The sequence below is a fragment of the Hordeum vulgare genome, chromosome 7H, assembly GCF_904849725.1.
Source record: "Hordeum vulgare subsp. vulgare chromosome 7H, MorexV3_pseudomolecules_assembly, whole genome shotgun sequence".
Classification (NCBI taxonomy): domain Eukaryota; kingdom Viridiplantae; phylum Streptophyta; class Magnoliopsida; order Poales; family Poaceae; genus Hordeum; species Hordeum vulgare.
This window is the reverse complement of record NC_058524.1, coordinates 32,609,596-32,620,991: the sequence shown is the minus strand read 5'-3', so window position 1 is coordinate 32,620,991 and position 11,396 is coordinate 32,609,596. Positions and strand designations below refer to the sequence as shown.

Sequence of the window (11,396 nt, the reverse complement as noted above, 5' to 3'; positions counted from 1 at the left end):
ATGCCAATATAGCAGGTCTGCTCCCTAGTGTAATTTTCCGACATATGCATACGTAACACCATGGATCAAACGGTCCTCAGGGTTCCGCGTGCGAATGATAATCCGCCGCACCGGAGCGCGATTATACGCACGCTACAATATATATTTTCCCTTTAATTCTTACATCGCCATTTGACATCACGTACTAAAGTTGTATTTTTACATCTCTATTTTGCATTATTTGTAAAAAATGTAAAAAAACACTGTTAAAGATGTAAATTTTATATTTCTTGCTTTTGCATCTCCAAATTACATTTTCTATTGGGGATGCTCTAACGTGTAAAGATAAAGTACTCATATTGTAGGCAGTAGAAAACACACGAGTAATTTACTAAGAACAATAATATCATATAAATACCAAAAATAAATGTATTAATAATACATTTAGTGCAAAATATATTTACATTTATCTTTATTATTAGGTGGATGATAATAAATGCAACTTTTTGAGAAATATTAAGGACTTCCAAAAAATGTACTCCATTTCTTTCCACGGTGTTTTTATTTATTAGGAATAATAATACTATACAAATATTAACAAAAAATGTATTAATAATATATTTATTGCAAATATCATTGTATTTATTTATATTATTAGCTGGATGTTAATAAATGTATTTACTTATAAGGACTTCCAAAAATGTTTTTTTTCTTTCCACGGCGTTTTTATCGTGGTTTCCACCAAATACTCTATCGTCGGCTCGTCGCCCCCGCGCTCCACTCGACACACTCCGAACCGGACAGCCGCCGCTACTGCTAGCGCTCGAACGGATCCACCCGGCCGGCCGGCGGAGGCAAAGCGGCGACCATGGAGGAGGACCTGCACACGCTGCTCCGCGACCTCGACGCGCTCAAGCAGCTCCCCGACCCGGCCTCCATCGACCGGGTAACCCGCCGTCCGCTCCCTCCCTCCCTCCCTAGATCTCGATCCCTTCATCTGGTCGCTGCCCAACATCTTCGTTCTCCCCTGTCGCCAGATGCGAGATCGCGTGGTGAAGATGATGGGCCCGTCCGGCGCCGCAGCCGCCGCCACCCGGTCGAAGATCAAGGTACGTGCGACCCCATGGCGCTTCCCGGGCTTCTTCCTCTAGGTGTCGAGTTGGATTTGTGTATTTGTGGAATTGACCGTGGCTTGCGGATTTGGGGTTGCGTGGCGCAGGACATGAGCGCGGAGGTGGTCGACAGCAACCCCTACAGCAGGCTCATGGCGCTGCAGCGGATGGGGATCGTCGACAACTACGAGCGCATCCGCGACTACTCTGTCGCCATTGTGGTAGGCATCTTTTGCTCTCATCTGGCTTTGAGGCGTTCTAAAGCAATTGGAGTTGGCAATTGGCATGGACTGGACCTGTGATTTTTTTCCTCTCTAATAAGTAGAGGATGTTAGTCGGTATACTATGAAGCTATCAGATGGAAATCATGGATGAAGAAAATATGTAGTGGGCTAGCGTAGTGAGTAGATGAGTACTCTTCACTTGTTTCTTTGCATACTAGGCTTTCCTTGATGAAATATTATGGTTAAAGAACATGTACTCCCTCCGTTCCTAAATATAAGTCTTTAAAGAGGTTTCATTAGTGGACTACATACGGATGTATATAGTCATACTTTAGAATGTAGATTCACTCATTTTGCTTCGTATGTAGACTTATAGTGAAATATCTTAAAAGACTTATATTTAGGAACGGAGGGAGTACTCAACCCCACGGGAGTTTGATGTCAATGCAGTAATAGCCACATTAAATCTCTCAGATTGTTCTAGAAAATTTATCTTATGCAAGGTTCAAGGCCTTCTTGGGTGAAGTTCGGTTATGATCTTGGGTGAAAATTTATCAACATGTACTCAATACTTGTTTGGTGAAGATCTTGGGTGAAGTTCAGTTATGATGAAATCACCAATTTGTAAGATCAACCTGTAGTCACGGAGCTAAATATGATTATTATAGATATACAATATGCAACTTAGCTTTTTGTCCACCAAACATGACCGTGGTTGGTTGTCTGCCCCTGTCTATCAGAAAAGAAAGTGATAGTATACGGGTATGTTTTTTAGGGTGATAGTATATGGGCATTGGTGTTCCTAGCAAGGAAAATGTAGCACAAATGTATGTTTTGAATAGCTGCCGTTTTTCATCCAAGGCTAACTTCTAGTAATTCAATTGAATTTCATGACCCACAATCGTTTACCAGATCATCTTCACCACGCGATCTCGCATCTGGTAACGGGGGGAGAAGAACAGTTCTTGGCTGAAGATCAAACATTTCTTAGTTTACCAGATCAAATTTTGAACTTTTTAATGTTCTTGATACATTAGCACATGCTCCACAGGGTGTAGGTGGCGTTGGTAGTGTCGCTGCTGAGATGCTCACTAGATGTGGAATTGGACGCCTCTTGTTATATGACTATGATACAGTTGAGTTGGCTAACATGAATAGGCTGTTCTTCCGCCCGGACCAGGTAAGCTTACAGGGAGATGTTTATCTGCTCTCTCCTTTCTTAATATACATAGTGCAAGTTTATTTTCTGAAACACTATTTACATTATTTTAGTGAATTGATTATACCTACTAATCTCCAAGAGCATAATGTTGGCCAGACTAATAACAGTATCCTTATGCTGTTAGGTTGGAATGACCAAGACTGATGCTGCTGTGCAAACACTTAGCGAAATAAATCCCGATGTTGTATTGGAGGTGAGAACTGTGCCCATTGGTGACAGTCATTTATGTGCCTGCCCTTTCCTTCTTAAATTGACCGTTTCATCAGATTCATGACACTACAAGTTTTCGTTGAAGGGCGAAAATGTAGGTCTTACGTTTTTTTAGGATAAACACTTTTCTTTACCCAACGCTGCTCACTTGCTGTGCTTATCAGTATCCATATCCATAGAATTTGTTTGACCCAAGAGAATTTGCCGTTGATATGGTGGATCACATCTTCTAATTCACTATGCTCCTTAATTTTAGAGCCCTCCCATTGAATCGAGGTGCTCAATTTTGAATTTGTTTCACAATTTTGACTGGGTCAATGATTTTTCTCAAGGAGATCTCCTATTCAATTGATATATGCTCCCTAATTTTGGAGGCCTCTCATTCAGTTGAGGTGTTCAGTTTTGGATTTGTTTCATGATTTCGACCGGGTCAACGATTTCTCAAGGAGCACTCTCATTTAATTGAGGCGTTAAATTTTAGAAATGATTCACGATTTTGACCGGGTCAATGTTTTCTCAAATTAATCGGCATCAACCAGCCTATACAAACACATCAGTCCCGTGCACCCTCTCACCACCCAGAAAAGAAGCGACAACGTGTGACATTGTAGCACCCCTATAGTAAGTGCAGCCACCAGTGCAAGAAACCTCCCCACACAATCGCACCACCAAGAATGCCCACAAAAACACCATATTATAAAAAAAAGAAAACACACTCCCATCATCTTCCCCACGTGCCAAATCAAATAACAAATTTTTTATATGAAATCCCAACAACAGCAACGGCGCTGTGAAGTGTGCCCAACCCTTCTAGTGTTACACTATTCCTGCTTTGTTGTGCAAACTGACAGCATTTGTTTTCTGTCCACAGAGCTATTCGTTGAATATCACTACAGTGAAAGGATTTGAAACATTTTTGGGAAGTCTCGAAGCCAGGAGCTCTAATGGGCGCAGCACTGGAGTTGATCTTGTTTTGAGCTGTGTTGATAACTATGAAGCTCGTATGGTTGTCAATCAGGTGAAAACTAGTGAACATCATACTTTCATGATTTTGTGTAGCACTTCATCAATCCTCTCAACATTCTCATTCCCTATGACTTGTTAACTTTGCATGTGTAGCTCTGCATTTCTGTGATTCAGTGGTGCATTATTTGTTTTTATACTTGCTTTTCAGGCTTGCAATGAGCTTCGCCAAACATGGATGGAATCTGGTAAGCCCAAAACTTGCATTTAATTATTGTTGTGCCGTATTGAGAATGTATTTACTGTTTTTTGGATACTGCTCATATTATCAGCACTTTTATCTTCATGCCATTTGTTCTGTCTTGTTGTATCCTGACGTACATAGAAATTTTATCGTCGACCTTGCCCTTAAAAGTTGCTCTACCCTTATGCCTGTATATGCATTGGATAAATTCATCTGCAATATGTTATTACTGTAATTCCTGGTTATAAATTGATCCATAGGTGTTTGTTCAAGAGTTTAATGGAATACACATCTTTTTGCGAGAACATGGTGGCCTCTATGGCACCCAAGAATTTGGCAGGAAGTCTAATCAAAACAGTTCAATTTGTACATGAATAGGGGAAAGAATCTTGTGTTCTTGTGACTTTATTCTTTTACAGTTCTACTGTAGTGTTTGCTAGATTTATTATGAAGCTGCTCAAGCTAGATGCAAATATAGTAGCATTTGATTGGTTCGTAAAATAGTGCAGAGCATGCTACTGAATTAGGCGAGGTTATGTTTCACAAATGTGTACCCTAGGTTCCACACTTGCATTTCATGGAAATACACTACATTCTTAAATCATATTGTAGCACCCAGAATTGATGCTTAGTTGTTACCTATGCGACTAGCCCTCGGTGAGAAACATACAATTAAATTGTGACATAGTTTTGCCTTCATTTCATGCTAATTCTCTTCATTTATCATAATCTCATCAGTGTGAAATGCACTTGACATGAAAACTTATGCATCAGGTGTGTCTGAAGACGCTGTTTCTGGTCATATACAGCTATTGGTTCCTGGTGAAACTGCATGCTTTGCATGTGCTCCTCCATTGGTACTTTCTATGTATCTCAGATTTTGTCCTTTTCACGGATTTTAGTTTCTGCCTTTTTTTAATTCTTCACAGTTGATCTTATTAGTTGAGGACTTGAGATGTCCCTTTGCATTTCCTGTATTTATATTTAATCTGTTTATCTTTTGGTAACCTGTTTGTGGTACTTCTGTGTAAAGGTTGTAGCATCAGGAGTGGACGAGCGTACACTTAAGCGAGATGGTGTTTGTGCTGCCTCTTTGCCAACTACAATGGTGAGTCCTTTACTTCATTCACTTTTGTTTTTTTGCTTTGTTCTTTTCTCACCCGACAACAATTTGCTCAAAGCTATCGAAGCTTGGTCCTGATTAGTACCTGTTTAGCAGCTATAAGTGGGACACTGGGAGGGTTACTAATTTGGTTATGGACTTGTTTAAATATGCTTATTTACTGTACTGTGGACTCTCAGCTTATGTTAGTTGACTTTTGTTTCAATTGGATCTATGCATTGCTGGACATAACTGCAATGCAGTGCACCATGCATTTAACGACTTTGCATTACCACCCCAAAGTGACAATGCATTCTAGTCACTCTTAGTCACAAGATTCCTGTCTCAAAGTTAACCAAAACAATTCTGAACATTTCCCATGTCCCATTTGTTTTCACTGATGAGCATGTTCTTTGCAGGGTGTTGTTGCTGGACTGCTGGTCCAGAATTCTCTGAAGTATCTGTTGAAGTTTGGACAAGTTTCCCCTTACTTGGTAATTGCTTCAATCTAGCTGTTCTGATGCTACGAACGCTGTTGGCATGTTTTAAATGACATAGTTGGGCTCTCTATTTTTGGAAGAAAATGGTTGCAAAGCAGTAGTTTCTTCGTATCATTTCGTTCCTGTAGGTTGAAAGGTTTCCCCATTCTGGCACATGTTTATCCAACATATTCATCTCAAAATTCTGAACATTTTCTAATAATCTTATTTTTGCGACGTCCACCTATTTTTGCAGGGATATAATTCACTTAAGGATTTTTTCCCCACAATGGAAATGAGACCAAATCCACAATGTTCAAACCCAGCATGTCTTGAGAGACAGGTGTTTATTTCCACCCTTGCTTCCTTTTGGTACTCTTTGCTAGTTACAATTCTGACTGTTTCCTAATGGCATCCTGGTCTTCATCATTTTGTAGAAAGAATATATGCAATCAAAACCTGCTAGAGATGCAGCGGCAAAGGCTAAGATGGAAGCTGAAGCATCCGCAGCAATTGAATACCCGGTTCACATGGATAACGAGTGGAACATTAGGTACATCACTCCACATGACTATTATGCTTTGTTACATTAAACTTTGTTTTGCCCCTATTCTTATTGAATTCCTTCACAGATATAAACACATATCAGATTTTGTTCTAGATGTGTGGTTACTACCAACCGGTATGTTAGAGCATCTCCAACAGCATACCTATCCCTAAAAACTGCCACAATGACCTAAAAACAGCTCCAGCAGATTACCTATCCCTAAAACTGGCAAGAAAAAACCTTGCATTGACTAATTGAATGTCGTCATTTCCTCTGAATTTCAGATCCTTACCCAAGTTAGATTAGAAACTTAGATATTAAATTTCTCGGTGTAAATTAGGTGTGCTATCTCCTGCCAACGCTACAGATCTACAGGTCTGTGGTAATGATTTTCAGCAGCTTTTCCACAGCAGACAGCTGACAGCTGCTTATTTGAAAGCCACAATCCAACCAAACACCCCCTAACCTAATTGTTCTGTTCAGTGTTGTTATCCATAGTTCTATACCAAATGGAGCTAACAAGATTGGATGTGTTTTAAAATGTTCTCAATCCTACATCGAACTACTATGTTTGTTCATGTAGATCTTCAGCACTACCCAGCCACTATTTGCAGTTTGTTGCTTGCTGTATTTTCATGATTTTGCTTTTCTATATACATAATACAAGGACTCCCTTTTATACTTCCAGAGTATGTACTCCCACATTCAGTATACCTCTTAAATGAATCCTTTATACTCTTTATCATTGTCGATATACCCTACTAAGATAGCTCAATACAAGTATTATGAAAAAACATCACCGGGGCCTCTAGTTTTTGCAATATACCATTTTTATGTACAAATAAGCAATATACGCAAACTATGCAAAATGTATCGAGTCGGAAGGAATTTTTCATAGAACTCACTTTGGGGTACCTAGTAATTGCTAATGAAGTGTATTAAAATGGTAAAGAGGTATAGTCGATTCATCTAAATGGTATATGAGGAATGGGAGTACATACTCCCCAGAAGTACAGAATTATTTTCCTGGTGAACTAAATATCCATCACAGAAGTTGCGCGGAGTTTCTTACTTGCAGTGTTTCCCCCTTCTGCAGTGTTCTTGACGATAGTGACACAGCAACATCAAGCGTTCAAAGGGCCTCAGCAGGTAAAACCAAATTCCAAGTGCGAAATTTTTCCTTATTCACCACTCCTGATGTGTTTTTTTTATCTCGTTTGAAAATCCGTACAGACATCCTTCCAGAAGGCCTTGTCCGTGAACTTCCAGATGAAGATTCCTTCATAGAGCCACCCGCACCAGCTAGCTCTGGTGCCATCGACGATGATCTCGAGGATCTCCAGCGGCAGCTCGACGCCCTAAACTCATCTTGACCTCGTGCGGATCCGGCTCAAATGGTGTGTTGGAAACCCAAACCAGATACCATTGTTTGCGTCCCTTCCGACAGAGTTAGCGATTTCAGTCGATGTAGCATCTGCTTGTTCTAACCGAACGGAGAAATGTTAGCTGTGTTTTCCAGTCATGCAATTTTGGATCGGGCGATTCAGATTTTAAGAGGCGGGTGTTGATGAGAGTTCCGCTATAGTCAGAGGTTGAATAGAACTTGTGAACCGTGACAGCATACTGTAAAATCTGCACTGAACTTTCCTGTAAGATGTGTGTCTACAGGCAAAATCAAAGATGCCGTATTTTTACCAAGAACGTACATCGCCCCATCGCCTGCCGATTTGGGCGACGGTGCTAGGGGATGCTCCAGACGCGGGCTCCTCCTGGCGTCGATCTGCACCATGGTGGCGATCTCCACAGCAAAGAGCTGCTGAACTGGGCCATGACAGTCACCTACATCCACCCTGTCCTGCACTTGTTTCTAGATTTGGTGGCCCTTGTGGTCACCCCCAACCCCGCCGCGACGAAGGTCGTCCTGCCGGACACCCTCCATTTTCGCACATTTGATGCGCCCTCGGCTGCCCCCATGCTTGATCTCTGTCTACCCTCCGGCACGGCCTCTCCCTCCACCAATGCGAGCACCCCTCTTCCGTGGCGACGTATTTTTTTCATTCTCATTTTCAATCTTTTTGTGTTGTAAATTTGATATGATTTTATGATGAATTATGTGAAGTTCATATATGTCAATTGAGGATCTAAAGTTTAGCCTCTCACGATCCTTCAAATTAAGTGTCTCCAGGTTGAGCCTCTCATGATGCTTCAAAAGCTCTCTACAATCAATGATGCGAGTTTGATGTTTTAAAAGCGTCTCTAGAGACCCCTTAAAACGCGAAGCTGAAAACACGGTTTCCAGTTCGCGGAAAACACGTTTCAAGGTTGGTTTGAGCTGCGGCCGATCAGACCCTTTAAACTTAAACTGTAAAATTAAATATTCGCTTATTTTTTCCTCACATCTTCTTCTTCTTCTTGCCCGTGTCCATGATCGATTAAATTCGTTCCTATAAGATCGATGGAGAGAAGACGGAGCGGCCAAATATGGAACTGTCGGCGTCCAGAACAGCTCGTATGAAGCATTCGTCGCGAAATCCATCCAGGAGCTAGCTAGCTCCCATCACGAAATTGTCACGGGTCGGGACGGGCGAGACAGGCGAGCGGCGGTCAGGACAGACGGGTGGCTGTCAGGGACGGCCAAGACATGTTACTATATTGTTCATTATTGTGGTCATGTACCAAGTTACTCACTTGCTGATTATTATGGTCATGTACATGTTATTTACTTGCTAACACATTGATGGTACTAACAATTATAAGTTAAGCTACTTACAATTGTTTGTAAACATTGTGTATGCTTAATATGTATATGTTACATTCCCACTTAATAATGTGTATCATATTCATAAGGTTTTATTTTTTCTTTTTCTTTTTATATAACTAACGAGCTAAATGAGCTAGCTCGCGAGCTACACGAGTCGAGCCAATCTTGGATTTGAGCTCGTTACAGTAACGAGTCGAGTCAAGCTAGCTCGTTAATCAAACTAGCTCTAACGAGTCGAGCCGAGCTGGCTTGACTCGGCTCGAATTCCAGCACTAGGGGTAACTTAGCTAATATCATGCATTTAGGACTAGCAAACACGCTGATATGGTAGACAATTAAAGAAGAGAGAAAGGGTTAGAGTAAAAAATAGATAGATATCGTATCATGTTAAATGCTATGCTATTATGTGTTATACACGTCAACAAATAATATCACCTATGAATCTATAATACTAATTTATAATACTATGTATTATGAAGATAGTATCATATGCATGATACTACTGCATATTACTTTCCACTATGAATAGCCTCAAGATAAACACAAGCTAAGGCAAAAGCACTTTGGTTTGAACTTTATGATAAGATCCTTAACCAAGGTTTCCAAAAGAATCCACTTTAGTTTTTCCAATCCTATATTTTTCCTAAGCCCCAATACCGCCGTGTTTTCTTACTAATTCATAGTAAAAAATATATAAGAACGTTTAGATCACTAGAGCTAACCCTTCCCAACCCAGTTCTCCCAATGCTGGAATTGTCGCTCATTTTTGTTTTTCTTTGAAACAAAGACAAAAGCGTTGCCTCATCTCGTTAATAAAGGAGAAAAGAATTGCCCGGTTGATTAACGGAAAACCGAACGAAAACCGAACGAAAACCGTTATAACATGTCCACAGAAGACACACAGGGCGACCTGGCAATCCGCATAGGAACACACACATGTCACTGAGGAGAGAATACCGTTGAGGCTGTAACCCGGTGTCATCGCCATCACACACACACTCATTTTTGTTTTGGCACAACCGAGCCATGTTTCCTATTGAAACCTTCACCGCTAGCTCCGACACAGCACGTCCCAACATAAGAGTATCTCCAACAGCGGCGTTAAAAAATGCACGCGCAGGGTAAACTGAACTTTTAGCGCGCGCGTAACGAAATCACGCGCTTCAGCGGACGCAGGAAAATATCGCGTGCGGTAAACTATTGGGCGCACGGGAGAAAGCGGGCGGCTGTGCGCTAGATTTGACGCACTGCTTTCAGCGTGCTTATAAAATGCGGCGCTCGCTACGCGGCTGCCCATAGCCGCGCGTCCTCCGCCGCTTCCTCGCCGCTGTCTCTGCCGCTTCCGATCCGCTCCCTCGCCGTTCCCTCTGCCGCTCCCTCTGCCATCATGCCGCCACGCCGCCGTGGATCCTCGGGCTACCGCGGCATCCGCGAGCGCCCCTCCGGCGTCTACTACGCCGAGATCAGGTCCTGCGACGTCCGTCTCGGCCTCGTCACCTTCGAAACCTCGCACGAGGCCGCGCGCGCGTACGACGCGGTGGCGTGGCGCCTAGGGAGGCCTCGTGCGCAGATGAACTTTCAGGATGTCTACACGCGCGAGCAGGCGCAGAACCTCGTCCCTCCGCCTCGTGTGATAACAGACCAGGACCGTGAGGAGCACCGTCGGCGACAGCACCGACTCCTTGTCGCCGAGGAGGACGAGTGAGCCATGACGGAGTGGCGCCGGCGTCACCCAGAGGACGTCGCCGCCGAGAACGCCTTCTGGACGGAGAGGACGGCAAGGCGTCGCGAGGAGCGGGACGACAGGCGTCGGCGCAAGACACTCGCTATATCGCAGTGCGAGGTCGTCAACAACAGTGGGACGTCCATCTTCACTTCTGATGATGAACGTTGGGAGGACGCATGGTTATCTACCTCGGACAACAGCGTCAATGACGACTCGGAGTAGTTTTATCTATATATGCTAGTTTTATTATTGTGTTGGACTAGTTTTATTATTTATATTATCGTGTTGGACTAGTTTATTATCTATATGATGAACTATGTATTAAATCTATGCATATATTTTTAACGTGTTAGACTAGTTTATTATCTATATGATGAACTATGTATCAAATCTATGCATATATTTTTAACGTATTAGACTAATTTTATGTTTTGATTTGCAGCGTCTGCTGGAGCGCCGCGCGCGCTAAAATATGTTGCGGCTTCTGAAGCCGACGCTCGTCGGCGTGCTAAAAAAAGATAGCAACGCGCTGCAAGTTCGTTTTTAGGCGCCGGTTAAAACGCGTCTCTTGGAGATGCTCTAACTGTTGAGTCCTTTGGGTTTGCTTCTTTTATCGAGTCGCTGGTCGATTCTCACTTAACCATGAACTTCAACTCGTTCTTCAAACAACCACATACTGCATAACCATGAACCGACCAATGCATCGACATGTCCCTTGTCCCCTCGCACAGTCCCACACGTTTCTCATCCATCCTTTACCTCCTCCCCAAAACTCTGCCACATTTCGAAGCCTCCCGGACCAAACACTCATCCTAGCTAGCTACGGT

General features: G+C 42.5%; 1 protein-coding gene and 1 pseudogene across 1 annotated transcript; both read left to right on the top strand.

Annotated features, from left to right (window-relative positions):
- Nucleotides 1-735: 735 nt before the first annotated feature.
- On the top strand, nt 736-7,783 carry LOC123407784 (ubiquitin-like modifier-activating enzyme 5). Its single transcript, XM_045101001.1, has 14 exons — nt 736-925; nt 1,017-1,088; nt 1,199-1,312; nt 2,367-2,495; nt 2,662-2,730; nt 3,619-3,765; nt 3,922-3,958; nt 4,729-4,811; nt 4,988-5,062; nt 5,476-5,550; nt 5,792-5,878; nt 5,973-6,088; nt 7,179-7,231; nt 7,316-7,783. Exons 1-14 carry the CDS (start codon nt 848-850, stop codon nt 7,453-7,455), a joined length of 1,275 nt encoding a protein of 424 aa, XP_044956936.1. The 5' UTR covers nt 736-847; the 3' UTR covers nt 7,456-7,783.
- A 2,447-nt stretch (nt 7,784-10,230) lies between these two features.
- On the top strand, nt 10,231-10,791 carry LOC123408140 (annotated as a pseudogene).
- The last annotated feature ends 605 nt before the right edge of the window (nt 10,792-11,396 follow it).

Excerpts from the sequence above, each read along its gene's own strand:
- LOC123407784 (XM_045101001.1), top strand. The coding sequence starts at position 848 with ATGGAGGAGGACCTGCACACGCTGCTCCGCGACCTCGACGCGCTCAAG. Across the intron at positions 3,766-3,921 it reads CTCGTATGGTTGTCAATCAG|GCTTGCAATGAGCTTCGCCA; the intron begins GTGAAAACTAGT and ends CTTGCTTTTCAG. Across the intron at positions 3,959-4,728 it reads CCAAACATGGATGGAATCTG|GTGTGTCTGAAGACGCTGTT; the intron begins GTAAGCCCAAAA and ends CTTATGCATCAG.